Source organism: Colletotrichum godetiae (assembly GCF_030913485.1).
Source record: "Colletotrichum godetiae strain CBS 193.32 chromosome Unknown BDP55scaffold_4, whole genome shotgun sequence".
Lineage (NCBI taxonomy): Eukaryota > Fungi > Ascomycota > Sordariomycetes > Glomerellales > Glomerellaceae > Colletotrichum > Colletotrichum godetiae.
Genome location: NW_026851252.1, coordinates 694,157 through 711,999, shown reverse-complemented (window position 1 = coordinate 711,999; position 17,843 = coordinate 694,157). Strand labels below are relative to the sequence as shown.

Below are 17,843 nucleotides of genomic sequence, written 5' to 3'. Positions count from 1 at the left end.
TCCATTGCCAGGGCAAGGATCCCCAGCACCTCGAGCAGAATACCGGAGAGGACAAGGAAGTGGGGGGCCCCACCACCAGCGAAAAGACACCTCACCGCCTTCTACTCTGGGTCGAAAACGGCACAACACCCCGCCAAACTTCTTTCGCGATGGCATCAAATTCGGTTCCCAAATACTTGGTTGAGTGACAGATGAACATCGTCGTTTTCCCGGCACAAAGACTCCCCTTTTATATAGATACCACACGACGCTTCAGAGTCTGGTCCTGGCATCACCTCACCTTACTACACCACCAACCCAAAATGGCATCCACCCCAGCACACCTGGAGCCCTCCAAGCTCGGAACAAGAGAATAGTTCGTCACTCAAACTTACCACTCTTTATTCCCCCTGCGCGCTACCGAAAAACAGAAATTACATCCTCTTCCCCTTGTAAAGACCACTAAACTAACGGCCAAATCACAAAACAGCTGGGCCACCCTCTACACAACCGAACTCACAAACAATGCCCAGAACCCAGAAGACCGCGGCACAGTCTGGTTCGACGACTCGGACGCCGAGTCCAAGCTCCTAACCTACCTCGAAGACCTCACAGAGTCCGCCCCCTTCGACCACTCTCTCCGCCAAGCCGACGCCACCTTCCTCGACCTCGGCTGCGGCAACGGCTCCCTCCTCTTCGCCCTCCGCGACGAAGGCTGGGCCGGCCGCGCCCTGGGCGTCGACTACGCCCCGCAGAGCGTTGAGCTCGCGCGCCGGATCGCGGCGCAGAGACAGCAAGATGCTGCTACTGCTACCAAGGAAGACGAGGACATGTCGGACGCGCCGCCCGCCGGGGGTGAGGACGACGAGGCGGACGCCAGAGAGCCAGAGTTTGAGGAGTGGGATGTCCTCAACGGACCCTGGGAAATCGTGCTCAACGGACCCCAAAAAGACGGATGGGACGTCGTTCTCGACAAGGGTACCTTTGACGCAATCTGCCTGAGCGACGAAAAGGACGCGCAGGGCCGGCGCATCTGCGAGGGGTACAGGGGCCGCGCGCTCCGCCTCGTCAAGCCTGGCGGCCTGCTCCTCATCACGAGCTGCAACTGGACAGAGGAGGAGCTCAGGAAATGGTTCGAGAGCCCTTCTAACGAGGGAGATGTGGGCAAGTTTGTTGCTGTGGGCAAGGTGGACTACCCTAGCTTCACCTTTGGCGGAGCCAAAGGCCAGACCATTAGCAGCTTGTGCTTCCAGAGGCAGGCGTAGCAAGAGCATCACGCGACGATGAGTTAGACGAATAACAAGACCTTCAAGATACCCCACACAAAATCGTTAGTCACAACGGCACTAGATAACATTCTTCGTTATTGCATCTCGTGTCTCTTCTGACGGCTGCTGGTGTATCATACAATGTTTTTCTTTAATGGGGGAATGTCAAGCAACGTCACCTACGCTCAACCACACGCCTTCTCCATTGTGCCCCATCTATGGGTGCTTCCGTGTCCCTGGAGAAGTCTCTCCTCACGTCAACCGCCAGTGAAAACTTCGCCTCTCTCTTTCTAGTTGGTCTTCTTTTTTTTCTGTAAAGCCTGACAGGCGAACCGGAGTAGCACCCAACACCGTGTAGCGTTTGGTCGAAGCATGCAAGGTAATAGTCTTGGGACGGTCCTGATAAAAAGATTGGGAATTGCTTCATTACGTCTCTCATCTATGGTGATGTATTCATAGGCTCGCCAGAAGAAGGTCCAGACACTTGGTTCGCAGACGTTGTCGCAAAGTACCGCACGTCGACGTCATCATCCTTCTGCAGCTTCTCGAGCTTAGGGATGACGCGTGTCTGGATCAGCTCCATGCCTCTGGGAGACGCAGTGAAGGCGCCGCCCTCCTTCTCCAGGGAATAAATCGTACCCTCTTCGGGCAAACGGCGAAGGACGTCAATCAGAACGCCATATGTCTTGGCGACGTTGAAGCGAATGTTGGGGATCTCATCGTCGACGAGCTTGTCCAACATGGGCAGGATCTTGTCAGCAATGACATCAAGGCTCACAACCGAAGCCAGGGTCTGCAATCATTAGCATTTCTGGCACAATTGCAGATGCGAGATACATGACTTACGGTGATAGCAAAGGCGGTTGTCATTCGGTAGAGGTAGTTAGGGTGGTTGCCCATGGCCATAACCTTTGGAATGATCGCCTCACTCGCCCATTCGACTCCAAAGACCTCGGTGAGCTTCTTCAGGTTGTGTGTCGCCGCCTCACGGATTGAGAAGACGGTATCGCCCAGCCAGCTCATGCAGAGATTGCTCAGCTTCTCGTCGAAGAACTTGACTCCGAGCTGGCTGGCAAGGAGGGGAATGTACTCGATGATGGCCAGTCTCACACGCCACTGCTTGTCCTCGGCAAGCTGCACAATGGCGGGCAAAAGAGACTGGGAGAGCAAATCAATTCCGATGACTACAAAACAGTTAGCAAGATGCTTTTATCCGTGGAAGTTGCACATACCCTGGTTGACTAGCTCAAGCTTGGAAATGATGTGGAGGCGAACTTCGGGGAATTCATCCTTCAGCATTTGCAAGAACATGGGCAGAAGGTGGTCGATAGTCCTGTGGCAAGTTAGTCACTTGTGACGAGACCGCAGCGCTTATGGAACCTACTCTTGCTTTCCCAAGATGGGCGCAAGGCCGCTGATCTGAGTACCGAGAGCAGCTCTGACATGCTGGGACGTGTCGGAAACGAGATCCTCCACGCTGCTCATGATGTCATTCAGGAGAACAGTTCGGTCAACCAGAGCACAGAATCCAGGTATTTGTCCAGCAATCGCGGTCCGGACTTCTGCCTCGTTATCCTTGAGGAGCTTCACGAAAGACGGCACCAGATCCCTTGAGACGACCTCCTCATCAACAGCCTTGGAAATCTGTTCGCGTATTAGCGTGGCTCTCCAAACGAGCTTCTCGATTCCTGCCAACCTTTTCAAATCTGTCCGCGATCATGTACCGAACCCTCCAGCTCTTGTCCTCGATCAGGTTTCGCAGAGAAGTGAGGAGAACACCGTGACTCGACTGCTGCTCCTTGGGCACGACCTCGGCGATGGAAATGAGGATCTCGACGGTAAGTAAGCGGACGCTGTCCTGATCGTCCTGGGCGAGGTGCTGGAAAAGGGGTATCATCTCTTCAACAACAATAGCGGCCGGCATCTCCTTGACGAACTTTGCCAGGTTAGTGGCTGCTTGGCGTCTGACCATAGGTGTCTCATCGTGAACAAGCTGTCCAAACTGCTTTCGGAGGTCTTCTTGAATGCCCGGGGACACCTTCTTGTAGGGCGATGTGTAGAGACCGCAGCCAGACACCTTGGAGGTGAACCAGTCTGCTTTTGAAAGTCGGATGGTCAAAGGGATGAAGTATTCTTCGACTTGCTGGGAGGACAGCTCCTCGCAGATCTTGTTGAGGGACTCGACGGCCTGTTTTGATTAGGCGACATGACTTTCGGGTGGAGCAGGGGGCGATAGCTACCTTGTCCCGCACCACGGGCTCCTCGATGGCAGCGAGGTTCTCGAGGGGGGAGAGGAGAACATGACCCCATTGGGCGCCTCCGACGTACTCGATGAAGTTGCCCAGCTCGCCGCTGAGAGCGACTAGCACCTCATCCTCGTCCTCGACGGACTCTGATTGAAAGTTAAGATTTTGGCTCACAGAGGGATGGATGCGCAAGACATACCGTCGAGGAAGGGAATCAATTCCTCACGCGTGCGCTCAGCGCCCAGGGCGAGGGCGATGGTGGAGAGGCGGTGGATGGCATTGAGGCGTAGGAGGACATCGTCGTGCTGGATCGCGAAAGGTTAGCAATGTGTTGTGCGCTGGCGGGTGAAGGCTGACGTCGGGGGTGGGCTGGAATAGGCAGAGTCACCGCCATACCTTTAGCTCGTCGATGAGGACGGCGATGGGGTAGAGCTCGTCCTGGGTATTCGGCGCGTCTGCCATGGCGAGCGAGGTTGCGCAGGCGCGTTTATCGATGGGAGGGTCGGTTGATGTTCAGGAGAGTCGACGTCGTGGTTGTGAGCGATCGGAGTGGATCGCGTGCGGGTGATGCAATGGGTTGGTTGAGGGCGAGCGGCGGTCGTTGTGGGATTGGGGGGGCTCTAAAATCTGAGACGACGCAACCGGGATAGTGGTATGGCAGATATTATCAGGAGGTTGCGGGCATGCAGACCATGCCAGCGATCCGACGTCAGGTTGGCGAAAGGCACAGCTAGTTGTCGTGGTGAGGTTCGTATGGCAGTAGTGGAGGAGAAGCGTGGTCGGGTGTTGATTTGAGATAGATAGTGGGAAGCACGAGGCATGGGAAGGGAAGTTTGACGTGCTGTTTCTGAGGTCGACTTTCGCTTCTGCTCCTCCTAGTCTTGTCCCACCCTACCAGAAATGGGCTACCTTACCGCACCTAAATTATCTGCTGTGGTGGCCACCTCAGTCCTTAGGAGATGGGCAACTGCATTTCCAGGCGCCTACGAGAGCCTGTATCTGTGACCGCCTTAGGCAAGGTGTACCAGAGGAAAGGTACGTACCTGGAACTTCTTGGTGGTCGTAAGGCAGGGGTGCAGGAGGAGGTGCTCTTTCTCTCTGGTGAGGGGCTGCCTGCTTGCTGCTTCCTGCTTGCTGCTGCATCTTAACAGCTGAAGAGCGGATTTGCAGTAGGTACCTACTGACGTAACCCTCCTGCCCTCGTCTGCGTACCCAACTTCCTCATGTTTCTTTGGAACTTGTTCGTCCTCTGTCATCAATGCAATCAGCACCATAGCACTTCCAAACAGCTAATCTAAGGCATCTAAACTTTCAAGTTCGGCTTCATTCCTTCTTGGCCTGCTGAGATGTTCCCCAGGTGACCAGCCGAGGAGGGGTCATTCAGCATGCAGCTAAGCTACCTCACCTTACCTAGGTACGCACCGCCTCACATTCATGGAGGGGGAGGCTATGGGACAGCTATTTCATATTTTATCTTGTTCCGAATCTGAGTGTTTGGGTAGGCATGGCTGTGATTACAAAGATCCAGCGCTCACTGCACTGCCGGAATCTCGACCAGCAAAGTATTCGACTTGGGTAGCTATGAGCTGTCAGTGAGGTACCTGTCAAACCTTCCCGTCACGAACAAACAGCTCAGGTGTCGATGGCATGTCCCTTCCAGTCCCTTCCACTTTCCAGCAGCGGCGAAACATCTCGTAGCTGGAATGTGCGCACGGCTGGGTGCACTGGCCGCCAGCTGTCATTAGGCCTGCACCGAAGAGGCATATGGGTGATTTATGGCTTCCATTTCTCCTGCTGCGCTGCTGCACTGCTGCCCGTCCCGGTTTCGCTTGGCACGGACCACCCTCTGACATCGGACCCTGGAAAATTAAGATGCCGAGTGCGACCGCTGCTTTTGCTGCCCCTCAACCCCGCAGCCCCTCCAATAGGTGCGATGAAGCCGAAATGACTCCCACAGACCTCTAAAAGCAGCAACTTCATCCCGCCCCGGCGAACCTTCCATGCGTGCATGCAGTTGCTTCATCTCCGAGTGTCCCCAAAATTTCTGTGACTCAAGGCCATATTGGAGACGGAAATTGACCATTGCTTGAATCCTCTCCTGCCCCTGACGATAGCCGGACCTCTACATCCTCGAGAGACTCTCGCCAATTCTCACCATGCCTACCATATCCGTCAATAAGTACGATTTGTACAAGGCCCTGGGCCAAAAGTGAGTTGCGCCGTCCTGGCACCGCCCGCCCCGATCTACACATTTCGACCCCGCCATCCCCAGACTCCCTTTTGCTGAACGTCACCCGCACAGCTTCACCACCCAAGAGTTTGAAGACCTTTGCTTCGAATTCGGCATCGAACTCGACGAGGACACCGAGAATGACGACCGACCGATTGTCAATGGCGTGCAGGAGCCGCCCCAGCTGAAGATCGAGATCCCCGCCAACCGATACGATATGCTGTGCTTCGAGGGTATCGCGCTCATGCTTAACATCTTCAGGGAGAAGGTCGCCGCACCCAACTACAAGGTCGTAGAGCCCAAGAACCCCGAAGCCTCCGTCATCACCGTGGCTCAGGACACGAGCAAGATTCGACCCCTCGTCGCTGGTGCCATTCTCAGAAACATCAAGTTCACCCAGGAGAGCTACGACTCCTTCATCGGCCTTCAGGACAAGCTGCACATGAACTTGGCGAGACAAAGAACATTGGTGGCTATTGGAACCCACGATCTTGACACGATAGAAGGTCCCTTCACATACGAGGCTCTGCCGGCCAAGGATATCAAGTTCAAGCCCCTGAACCAGACCAAGGAGATGAACGGCGAGGAGCTGATGCAGTTCTACGAGAGTGACAAGCATCTCGGCAGGTACCTGCACATTATCAAGGACTCTCCCGTCTACCCTGTCATCTACGACAAGAACCGAGTCGTCTGTTCGCTACCGCCCATCATCAACGGCGACCACTCCAAGATCACCGTCAACACCAAGAATGTCTTCATTGAGATGACAGCGACGGACGCCACCAAGCTCGATATTGTCTGCGACATGATGGTCACAATGTTCTCGCAGTACTGCTCCGAGCCTTTCACCGTCGAGCCCGTAAAGATCGTTTCCGAGCACAACGGCGCATCAAGAACGACACCAACCCTCGCCCCCCGCACGATCAGTGTCGAGATTGACTACCTCAACGCCTGCACTGGCCTCAGTGAAACCCCCGAGAAGATGTGCCAGCTCCTCAACAAGATGGCCTACATCGCCAAGCCCTCCGACAAGGACAGCAACCTCCTCAGCGTCTCAATTCCTGTCACCCGTGCCGATGTGCTCCACCAATGCGACGTCATGGAGGATCTGGCCATCTGCTACGGCTACAACAATCTCCCTAGATCTTCTCCCAACAAGAGCGCCACCATTGGAGCGCCTCTCATGATCAACAAGCTCGCTGACATTGTGCGGACAGAGGCCGCCATGTCTGGTTGGAGCGAGGTTATGCCTCTGATTCTGTGCAGCCACGACGAGAACTTCGGCTGGCTGAACCGCAAGGACGACGGCAAGACTGCTGTCAAGCTTGCCAACCCCAAGACCGCCGAGTACCAGGTTGTGCGGACATCCCTGGTCCCTGGTCTTCTCAAGACCATCCGCGAGAATAAGAAGCACAGCGTCCCCATCAAGATCTTCGAGTCAGCCGATGTCGTTTTCAAGGACGAGTCACTGGAGCGTAAGGCTCGCAACGAGCGCCACTTCGCTGCTGCCTGGTACGGTAAGACTAGCGGTTTCGAGGTTGTTCACGGTCTTCTCGACCGCGTCCTCTTGATGCTCCGTACAGCTTTCCTCACCCACGAGGAGGGTCTGACGGCAGGCAAGAGCGTCGACTTCAAGGTCGTCGAGAACCCCAGCAAGCCTGACGGCTACTGGATCGAGGAGGTTGATGAGCCCACTTTCTTCGCTGGTCACGCGGCCGCCATCTACCTGCGTCTGGGTGGTAAGGAGGCGCGCATCGGCGAGTTCGGCATCTTGCACCCTACCGTGTTGGAGAAGTTTGACTTGAGGTATTATCCACCCACCCCGTCCCCTATTCTGACCCCGAAGCTAGACCATCAGATACTAATCTACGCGACAGATACCCTGTGAGCACCCTTGAGATCAACCTTGAGGTCTTCTTGTAGTGACGAGGCATGATGGGATATGGGCATGACGAATGGCTACGGACTGTTTTTTTAAAACCGTGGAAAAAGGCTTTGCTAGACGTAAGGCGGTCGGATATAGACTTTGCTCTTTGCACTAGGCGAGCTAAGGCAGATGAAGCAATTAACACCAAAGAATAAAAAAAGATCAAACAAAAAGAAGAAACTGTCGCAACCTAGTTACTGCGTACCGAAGCTCTGCGCTACGTACACCTACGACGACCTGATCACGCGAGCACTCCAGAGCACATAGTACATCATCACGAGAACGAAGAGTAGCTTCAGACTGATTAGAATTATGGAATCGAGAGTACACAGGAGTTCGAAAAGCCAAGTGGATCTATATGACGGACCCCCAAGCCTCTCCATCTCTATCCCATCTCTCGTCTCTCATTTTCCGTTTGTGTCTCTCCCGACTCTCTGCGCGTGAACTCCATCCACCCAAACTTTTCTCTTGCCCTTCCAAACCGCGTTGCTGCTGTGTCAACGAAACCGTTTCATCCCCATATCCCGTTTTAGACCCTTTCCCAGTCTTGGACGCAAAAAGTTTCTCTTTAACCACACCTCTTGGACGCCGAAAAGTAGAGCGAGGGGAAACGAATTGCTGGGTATCCAGCATGACGGAGATCGAGAAAAAAAAGGGGCGAAAGCGTCAAAAAGAAGAAGAAAAGTCGTAGTACTTGTACAAAACTCCGGCTCGCTATCATGAAAAGCCGTAAATCAGTCGTTCCCTCTGAGAAAAACGTGTTTGACTTGCATTTGCTGAGAGACCCCATTTCTTTCGTGCCCTTCGTAGTCGTGAGATGAAAATGCATCAAGTCCATGCCAAGCTCCTGAAATATCGAACTAGGAAGTCTTGTGTGGCTAGTGGCTGGAGATCACAGATCCGCCGTATGCTGCAGACAGATCCTCCATGCTTGAGTCCACCAAAGATCCGCCATTCTCAGCCGAAAGGTCCTCCGTGCTCGAGTTCACCAAAATGAAGTTGCTGTTATCGGCGACATCCTCCGTCGAGACACGGCCGAGAGAATGAATAGAGAACGTGTCGGAACTGGCGTCGATGTCGGCTGACGCATCTCCATTGACACAGACGCCATCGTTGTCGCGGGGGATACCGTCAGCGCAAGCATCTCCATCAGGCATGTCCTCGGCCAAGCCATCGGTCAAGTTTGACCAATCTCTACTAAGGGTGGCGACATTGGCAACGGCTCTGGTACCCCATTCCCAGACCGTTGAATCGCCCCAGTTGCTAAGCGTATAAGTCGAGTCAGCCCAGTTCTCCTGGTAAAAGAGCTCGGCGTCGAGTTTCATTGTAGCGCTAGTCACCTCGACGGTGTAAGGCGCTTCGTGCATTCGTTCGAACATGACGCCCTATGTCATCTCTCTGAGCTCTTGCTCGCTGCGGCTTGTAACCCTTGAAGTGGAGGCAGGGCTGGCACTGCGTCCGGCCAGATTGTTGAGCATCCCACTGACGTTTTTGCCAATGTTTAAGCCCGCGATTCCATCCCTTACTGCGCTGAAGGTATTGGAGTTCTCGGCCGACACACTGCGGCGTAGAACTGGAGCCTGTCGCTCTTGATAATCAGGCGTCAACGTGGTATGCGTATTCTCCACACCTCCCATAACCGACTGGCTGGTAGGGAGAGATGGCGGCTTGGGACTTGCGGCAGAATGGGGCGGGGTTCCAGGCTGGCTATTCGCATAAGAATCCTCCGTAGTTGGGTGCAATTCATTCATGGCCGTAGCTCTGTTGGCTGCAGCGGTCGCCACGGCGTTGAGGTGTGAGTTCATCTCTTCGTCAGTCCGGTTGAAGAGCTGGTGCCACCAGCGGATGTTGCTCATGTCAGGTACTATGATGCGGCTACGGCCCTTGACATACTCATCAAAGGTCGGATCATAGTCCTTATTGGTGAACTCTGGCTTGCGGGACAAGAAATAGTCCCAGACCGAAGAAGTGCGCTCAGCGGCACGAGCCTCGTGTCTCTGCTTCTCGGAGTTGTAGAGGAAGGTACCATACTGACAGGAGTAGAGATGGTAGATAAGCCGGCGAAGGAATCTTTCGTTGAACTCAAACTTGGTCGGGTTCTGGCGAAGAAGCTGGTAGACGCAGTCCACAAATTGGTGGAACACTGGGCTGACCATCTTAGGAACAGTAGCCTCGTCTTTGGCGACTTTTCCGGTAGAACCTTCGGTGATGGCATCGAGTTCAGCCTTGTCTTCCTTGCTGGGGTTAAACAGCTGCCTCGCACCAGTGAAGACGTTCTGGAAAGCATCTGCGCGGCCATCATTTTCTCCAGGCTGAATAGTTGAGCCTGCCATCGAGTCGTTCTGGACCTTGAAGTTGTCCTCGTGGTTCAAGTGGCCACATCGAAGCCTAAACATATGGCCAAAGGCAAGCCAGTCCTTCTCGACGAGGACAATGAATCCCTCAATAGTTCGGAAGAAAGGGTCTAGCATGATCTGAGCAAGAGCGCTAAGCTGACTGGTTCGGTCCCAGCCATCGGAGCAGTGAATGAGGACGTGTGACTGTTTCAGCCATACTTGCTTGGCGACGATATCAGCTCCATTCAAAACAGCTTGCGTGTGTTTCAGCCAGTTGGTGGCAGCCAGGGCGTTCTGATCAGGGGACAGAGGAGACAGGTCAGCATCCTTGAGACATAGCATGACGCTCTCCAACGACTTCCTCATCACATGAATGTTTTCGATGTTCATGAAGGCTTTCTTGGCACCTGGGTAGCGGTCCATAGGCTCAGAACCCATTCCTCCAATCTGATTGACCATGGCATTCACAGTAGGTCTGGCATCGACAATCATGTTGGCTTGTTGGGCACCGTAGATGAGGCGCTTGCCGTTTTCATCAAACATCTTGGGCTCATCGTCTGCGGCAATCTGCTCAGAGAGTTCTCCATCCGTAGATGACTTTTCGGAGATGTCTGACTGGCTCAGGCGGGGAGGCTGGTCTTGATCAATGCTACTTCGGGGCATGATAGGTGCAAACGAAGCCAATACCAGCTTCTCGTCTTGCACATTGTTCTTCCTAGTGATGCCTGAAAGAGGCTGTGAGCTGCGCGTAATAGTGCAGTTATTGTCTGCGTGAATGTAACTCAGGGCCGGGATTCTGTGTCTAGAACGATACTCCTTGGCGTATTTCAAAACGTTGTCTGAGATGCAAGAGGGAACCACCAGAACGGCGGGATAAGTGTCGCAGAAAGTAAAATCCTTGTTGATGTTGGTGAGTCTCCATCCCTTGTCCAATGACTTCTCGCTGATGCCTTGACGCCGGAACTCGGCTTTGGGATCGTAGACGCTCCAGCCATTGATCTGTCGCTCGGCCTTGGAGGGCTTGTGACTGAAAGCAAAGAGCCTCTCGATGGTGCCCAGCTTGCAAGTTCTGAGCTTCACAAACTCAAAGACGTCTCGAGCAACATTGTTGTCTTCAAAATTGAATGTGACAAAGATGAAGTCGCGACAGCGGATGCGGATAGAGCTGTGTATGCCATGCGTTGGAGGCATAAGTCGGAGTATGCACTGCGATAGAATAGGATAGGTGATCCATGATTCTCGAGGTTTTGGAGGAGGTTGATCGGTCTGGTCGGCGGTCTGCTTCTTGGGAGGGGGAGGTGGCGCGCAGAAGACGAGGTGGAAATCGGTCAAGCGCAAGGTGCCGACCGAGGTGAGTCCTCCGTTGATGCACTGGACGTTTTCGACTACCTGTATTTTTTGAATCACACCATAGTCAGCCTTTCCTCTTTCATGTGGTTTTGCATAGTAAGGAAAAAAATAGTCAGTAGAAAGGGCAAATAGCTTACCTTCCTGGCCTCCATGATGAAGTGCAATGTGGAAGATGATGCTTCTTTGAGCTACTGGAGCATGGCCGCGCGCAAATGCGGAAGGCTCGGGACGTGGGTGTTTGTAGGTGAATAAGTTCACTGGAAGAAGAGCAGCAGAAAAGCCGCGCAACTTCAGTGAGGTAGTGAGGTTGAATAGGGAAAAGAAGAGGCCAAAGAAAATCAATGCAACCACACGATGTTGGAGGTCGGAGGGTTGGGCTGGGTAAGGTTTGGAGGCAAGGTCAGGTAGCGTGGGGAGGGACGGTTGCGGTTGTCAGGTCGGAGGTCGGCTGTCTGGGGTTGATTTTGTTGCTGCGCAGTCGCAAAGAGCAGGAGCAGCAGGAAGGGGAGGAACGGCTGATCCGCACCATCTACCTGGTCCCTTAGCTTAGCGCGGGGCTGAGAGCAGAGAGCCGACGTCACGGTTTGCAGAGGCAGTGCTTGATGGCTCTCTTCCAGCAACCGGCAAGCTTGCGTGGTGTACTCCGTACCTAAGCCTTGTTCCAACAGAATTTGAATTCTTGTAGGATTATGGAATGCCTAGTGAATACCATCTGATGAGTGTCATGTTAAGTCTTAGGTACCTGCTCAGGACACCACCAACAGGCCAGACAGCAAAATATTTGGTAATAAATCGCAGTTTGGTCTGGATCCCAAGCATCAAAATGTCACCCACCTGACGCTCTCAACTCCCCTGTGACCGTCACTGTCGTGGCCAGCACGCTGCAAGCCTGCAACCCAACAGGGGACCTCCAAATTCCCACGACTCTGGTCCCCACCAAGCCGAAGCTGGCCCCTTGAAACCCCACTACCGGCCAACGGAGCTCTCTCTCCCGATGTCCCGATGATCAGCCAGTTGGTTCTGTCCAGCACGTGCAAAGCACTCGACTGGGGTATGTATGGATGTTGCTGACCAGACGAGGGGAAATGCACTTTACGCCTGACAGGTCATCACAGCTGGCAAATGGGGTCCACTGGCGCGTCCCGATAAGAACAGAGCACAGACCACAAAAGACCAAAGGCTTCCCCTTATCGCCCGCCTCTCTAGGGCACACAGAATTTGCTCAATTTTTGCAGCGCAAAATCGATCCCGGGGCACTGACGATTGGGCAAAGTGTGGACTACTCGAACAACCTCACTTCTCAACCTTCCGCCCCTCCGCCGAACGAAACCGTCGACACTCCAACAATTCGTCCAACTATCCCCCCCCTTTCGACAAAACCGGGCACACGAAAGTCAAGATGGCTGTTCCAGGCACTCAGATGTAAGAATTGTCCTTCCTCTGTTGTCAATGCAACATTTCCTCGAGATCCTCCCCCCGCCTGTCACCAAATTTCGCCAATCTCGAATTTTCCGAAATGCTTGAAGTAGAAAAGAAGATGAAAATATTTGGAGGAACAGTCTTTACTGACAATTCGTCTCTTCCCATATAGCTCCAAGCGCAGAAAGTTCGTCGCCGATGGCGTCTTCTACGCTGAGCTCAACGAGTTCTTCCAGCGCGAGCTGGCCGAGGAGGGCTACTCCGGCGTCGAGGTCCGCGTCACCCCCACGGTAACCGACATCATCATCCGCGCCACCCACACCCAGGAGGTTCTCGGCGAGCAGGGCCGCCGCATCCGCGAGCTCACCTCGCTCATCCAGAAGCGCTTCAAGTTCCCCGAGAACTCCGTCTCCCTCTACGCCGCAAAGGTCCAGAACCGCGGTCTCTCCGCCGTCGCCCAGTGCGAGTCCCTCCGCTACAAGCTCCTCAACGGTCTCGCCGTCCGTCGCGCCTGCTACGGTGTCCTCCGCTTCATCATGGAGTCCGGCGCCAAGGGTTGCGAGGTTGTCGTCTCCGGCAAGCTCCGCGCCGCCCGCGCCAAGTCCATGAAGTTCACCGACGGCTTCATGATCCACTCTGGTCAGCCCGCCAAGGACTTCATCGACCACGCCACCCGCCACGTCCTCCTCCGCCAGGGTGTTCTCGGCATCAAGGTCAAGATCATGCGCGGCTCCGACCCCGAGGGCAAGGCCGGCCCCCAGAAGACCCTCCCCGACGCCGTCTCCATCCTTGAGCCCAAGGAGGAGCAGTCCGTCGTCCAGCCCATGTCCCAGGACTACGGCGCTAAGGCTGCCCAGGCCCAGGCCGCCGCTGAGGCGCAACAAGCGGAGCAGCAACCCGAGGCTGGCGAGGAGGCCGAGGCTCAGTCGTAGGAGACTGCCCAGCCGCAGGTTTCTTCTGTCGAGCAGGCTGACTCTTTCAGCCCCGCCGGATGGTAAAACAAGGGACTGGAAAGCTGTTCAGCGCGAAAGGGGGATTTTTCGAGTCTGCTTTTTTTTTGTCGCACGCTTCTGTCTCTAGTTCATCCTAGTTTTCTTCCAATACCAGACTAGGGGAATACAAAAAACGGGGTGTTTCGCGCGAAAAAAGAACCAGCAAAAAAGGGAGGACGGGGGTGGAATAACTACTCAGGCGTCTTGATCAACATTTGCATCACTCTGCGAAAGGGAATTCGGATAGTTGCGACTGGCTTGTCATGGTAGAACAAACCATGAAATGAGCAACGAAATCATTCAAAAGTAATCTGCAGTGTCCACCTTGTGATGTCATCTACAAACAACTGGTCTCGAAGGGAGGTGGATACTACCAACTACGGCGAAGGCCATGGGTTACTATCATGTGCGCATGTTGTGTACCAAAGCAATCCAATCCGTTGCTACTTGTCAATCCTGTCACCATATTACTACCTGATGGCGGTCTACAGTCGGTCCATGATGCTCAATTCGCGAGGCTCTAGGCCTCGGCCTACTTCTATGGTTTTTGAAATGCTTTGGACAGTGAACAGAAGATGCCGGTCTCCAGGCGAACCCAGGGTATGCCTCTCTCTCACACTCACATACACCTCTCCCCTATTCGCCTTGCCCTTAATCGTACAACAAGAGGTGCTTTCCGCACGCCCAGTATCCCATTGGAAACCCCGATAAACGCCCCCAAATAGTGATCCCTCCCGTTGCTCAGTGAATACTCCTCGTGCCGTGGCAGGAGTGAAATAGTGCAGGGGAAAGCTCGATTCTGGTTTCCCTAGGTGCTTTCCCCTCCCTCACTTGGGGCGCGCGCCTTGTTCCGTGGGTCTTTGCCTCTTTCATGAATCCGATCATGTCGTGGAAAACTTCTCAGTCATTTGACTTTCGCGAAAAATGTACAATGCTGCCCCCATTTGGGCCCTGGTAAGAAATGCTTCGAAGAAAAAAGACAATCACCGCCTCGGCGTTGGCCGATAACTAGAAAACAGACGGTTCATCCTCCAGGTTCCTCATCTGTCGGACCTCTGATTCTGAAGCTCAATTGTCTCATTGTGTGTTTTCGAGTGGCCGTTGGCGGTCCCGTTGGCTCCACGGTGGTCATTCTCGTCGTCGCTTTCGTCGGCCAGGTCGGTGAGACCGAACTCAGCACCAGCTTCCTCGTCGTAGGCCCTCATCAGCCCCGTTGTATCTCCATGGCGGCTGCCAATGCTCATCCGGTGGGGATCTCCACTCCGGCGTGCCTGCATACTCAAACGAGTCTGGATTGTAGAGATCATGTCCGTACCGGTGGCATCGTCGCCGCCGCGGCCTGCAACGTACTTATGTCCGTTCGGGTCCGATCTAGACAGGTTCAACAGGTAGACGCCGGTAAAGGTGACCAGGAAACCGCAGAGAAGGGATATCGTGTTGACCGTGTCGGTAGTGTTGAAACCGCCGAAGAGGATGAAGGAGGCGCATAGGGTCATGGTCGTGAACGTTACGTAGTAGAGAGGGTTTACACTATATGGTCCTCTATTAGCGCCGTTTGGCAATCACAGACTTGGCGTTCCTTCACTTACATGTTGGTGGGGAACTGAGCAAGAGCCTTATTAAAGTAGTTCATCTGCGTCAGGATGCAAACGGTGGTAAGGATCATGAAGACATAAGTCGAAGGGTGGCTGAACTGATTGTTTCCGGCGAAAGTGAGCTTGAGGGCGATTCCAAAGGCCTTGACAGACATGACCGAAACTGATCCAACCGTTGAGCAAATGGAGAGGTAAATAATCGGGTTTTTCTTTCCGTGGAGTGGTGCGACTCTGTAAATCATGACGACTGCAAAGACGGTAACAGTGAAGGCGTACAACAAAAAGCCTGACAAAGGGGTCAGTTCTTGGTCGCATTGTTGTACATAATTGTAGACATACCTGGCTGAATGGCGTAGTGCAGGATCTGGTCAACAGTCTGGATATCTTCATCTGGAGGCGCATGTAGCACGATGATGACGGCGCCGATTAGACAGATTGCACTGCCCAGACGACCCAGAACTCCAAGCTCTTCCTTGAGGAAGTAGGAACCCAGAACAGCACCGATCAGGACAGAGAGAGCTCCGAGAGGCGTGACGAGAATGGCAGGCGCGAATGCATAGGCAGCGAAATTGCAGATTTCTCCGACAACCACTACGCACGTGTTAGCGGCTTCGTCACCTTCAGTTGAGGTCTAATGCAGACTCACAAGTTGAAATACCAGCCCACCAGACCGGGCTCTTCAGGTATACGAATCCGTCGCCCTCGAAACCATGGCGCTCTTCTGCTTGCATGAGACCCTACAGTTGAGAATTAGCTCCCGTACATTGTAAGGTCAATTGTAACTAGTGCCGAGGGCAACTCTGGCGATCGGAAACCGCGAACCTTTTTCGTAACCACGAAACTTATACCTGTGAGGCGAGTATTGTCAGCGATGTAGTCTACGAGAAACTGTGGGAAGGACATGCATACCAATGGCTAAACTCGATGCCATGGCGAGGCCTAGGCCAATGTATCTGCGCGGATGGTCTGTCAGCGATTCCAGGTTCCAAGGCCAGGTGGACGTATGAGTAGGGTCTGGAGGGAGACCCAAAGGCCGGCCGAGTCGCAAACGTACTTCTCGTCCAACATCATCTTGCCAAAAAAGAAAATGAGCGCGTCGACTGCGACGGACAGCAAAACGAGCGTCGGTGGTGATTAGAGTTGTGCGCCGAGGCAAATGCGGTCGCTGTAGAGAGTGTGGTGTCCCGTGAAGGGGAGCTTGCGAGGCTCGCGCCGGGCGAGGTAGAGAGAAATTTGGAGTGGTAACGTCGAACCTCGTCAGCAGCGACACATGGAAATCTGGGAGCCGGGGGACTCTTGGTGGTCGGGGAGTCGCAGTTGAGGAGGGAGGGGAGATGGGCAGTCGTGATGGGATCGCGGGCGTGCGTCGTGGAGTCGGGGCGAGTTCGAGTGGAGGGGATTCAAAGCGAGTCGAGGGAGTCGTCGTGGTCTTGGTGTCACTGAAAGGTGTGTCGGGGTCGGGGATGGTTGGTTGGCGCAAATGGAAAGCCGAAAGGGGAGGGAGAGTGTTTCGTGGGATTTTGCAGATAAAACTGTGAGAGCGGTACGTAGCGTGACAGGTTCGGAGACAGCAGTGAGATGGATCAGGTACCTCTCGAGGGTTCTCGACGTGCGGCAATACCGTAAGGCGAGGCGATGCAGAAGGCAAGCAAGGTATTGGCGGTAACGGAATGGCAAGGTACCTTTTGCTGCGTCGGTCGATAGGTACGTCAGGTATCCGTACGGAGTAAGGTAGTGTAGATAGGTACCTTTTCTTAGGTAAGGCAAGCAAAGTAAGGTGGTGGGAAGACTGAGGTGCAGGAAAAATGTGGTCTTGTCTGACTTCGCAGTGGGTAGGTGCGTGTCGAGGAATGCCAACCAGCCAGATAGGGACAGGTTTGAGTTTCAGAGGCCCCTGGGAAGGGTTGAAGAGGTGCCCTGCAGCAAGATGTGAAGCAGGTCAGGTCACCTAGGTATCTAATCCATACTTTGTACAGAGTATTTGGCATTGCTATGCTCCCAATGTCCATGTCCATGGAGGTAGGTAGGCATCTCCTGCTTGGCAAACCTGGACGGGTAAATTGGAGCGTACGCGTTCTTCACGATAGCGCACTTTACCTTCTTTTTTCCTTGTGCTATTCAGCTGGGATCTTGTGGTTGTGGACTTGTGGTGGCTCGAATAGACGGACAGCTAAGGTAGTGTCAGTACTCCGTACCTATCGAGAGGTACCTGTGGACATAGGTACAGACCCAAGAGGTGACGGGACCTTGTCCCTAAAAATACCAGACGGGCCTGCGCGAGAGGACGGGAACGAACTTGGCCGCGGACGCCAGACTTGTTGAGTGCGGGTGGGGTTACTTACCTTAGACAGTACGGTACCTTAGATAGGTACCTGTGGACTGCTCGAGGCAAGAGGGTCGAGGGGCTGAGGCCGGCCGGAGGGGGGGCCACTGCCGCTAGAGGACCTTGGGAAGGGCCAGGCCAAGCTGTCCATTTTGGACCTGGCAGTGGGCACGCCCTA

At 54.1% G+C, this 17,843-nt stretch overlaps 6 protein-coding genes across 6 annotated transcripts; 3 read left to right on the top strand and 3 right to left on the bottom strand.

The window, feature by feature from the left end:
* Nucleotides 1–148: 148 nt before the first annotated feature.
* On the top strand, nt 149–1,328 carry BDP55DRAFT_646743 (methyltransferase domain-containing protein). The gene is made up of 2 exons (XM_060573727.1): nt 149–355; nt 470–1,328. Exons 1-2 carry the CDS (start codon nt 192–194, stop codon nt 1,242–1,244), a joined length of 939 nt encoding a protein of 312 aa, XP_060435039.1. The 5' UTR covers nt 149–191; the 3' UTR covers nt 1,245–1,328.
* On the bottom strand, nt 1,329–4,384 carry BDP55DRAFT_646739 (armadillo-type protein). Its single transcript, XM_060573726.1, has 8 exons — nt 3,890–4,384; nt 3,693–3,798; nt 3,488–3,639; nt 2,944–3,435; nt 2,632–2,891; nt 2,480–2,580; nt 2,094–2,431; nt 1,329–2,040 (listed from the first exon to the last, which is right to left on the bottom strand). The coding sequence occupies exons 1-8, from the start codon at nt 3,953–3,955 to the stop codon at nt 1,687–1,689; spliced, it is 1,869 nt and encodes a 622-aa protein (XP_060435038.1). The 5' UTR covers nt 3,956–4,384; the 3' UTR covers nt 1,329–1,686.
* Nucleotides 4,385–5,649: 1,265 nt separating this feature from the next.
* Nucleotides 5,650–7,611, top strand: BDP55DRAFT_627018 (phenylalanyl-tRNA synthetase; the record flags this gene model as incomplete). Its single annotated transcript, XM_060571698.1, has 2 exons — nt 5,650–5,702; nt 5,796–7,611. 2 exons carry the CDS (start codon nt 5,650–5,652, stop codon nt 7,609–7,611), a joined length of 1,869 nt encoding a protein of 622 aa, XP_060435037.1.
* Nucleotides 7,612–9,035: 1,424 nt separating this feature from the next.
* On the bottom strand, nt 9,036–11,488 carry BDP55DRAFT_690275 (protein-tyrosine phosphatase-like protein; the record flags this gene model as incomplete). The annotated part of the gene is made up of 2 exons (XM_060576843.1): nt 9,036–11,375; nt 11,474–11,488. 2 exons carry the CDS (start codon nt 11,486–11,488, stop codon nt 9,036–9,038), a joined length of 2,355 nt encoding a protein of 784 aa, XP_060435036.1.
* A 1,247-nt stretch (nt 11,489–12,735) lies between these two features.
* BDP55DRAFT_541771 (40S ribosomal protein S3) lies at nt 12,736–13,687 on the top strand (the record flags this gene model as incomplete). The annotated part of the gene is made up of 2 exons (XM_060568252.1): nt 12,736–12,758; nt 12,928–13,687. 2 exons carry the CDS (start codon nt 12,736–12,738, stop codon nt 13,685–13,687), a joined length of 783 nt encoding a protein of 260 aa, XP_060435035.1.
* Nucleotides 13,688–14,622: 935 nt separating this feature from the next.
* BDP55DRAFT_261918 (magnesium transporter NIPA-domain-containing protein) lies at nt 14,623–16,544 on the bottom strand. The gene is made up of 7 exons (XM_060566344.1): nt 16,397–16,544; nt 16,252–16,295; nt 16,165–16,190; nt 15,989–16,079; nt 15,682–15,933; nt 15,337–15,628; nt 14,623–15,277 (listed from the first exon to the last, which is right to left on the bottom strand). The coding sequence occupies exons 1-7, from the start codon at nt 16,411–16,413 to the stop codon at nt 14,788–14,790; spliced, it is 1,212 nt and encodes a 403-aa protein (XP_060435034.1). The 5' UTR covers nt 16,414–16,544; the 3' UTR covers nt 14,623–14,787.
* Nucleotides 16,545–17,843: the final 1,299 nt, after the last annotated feature.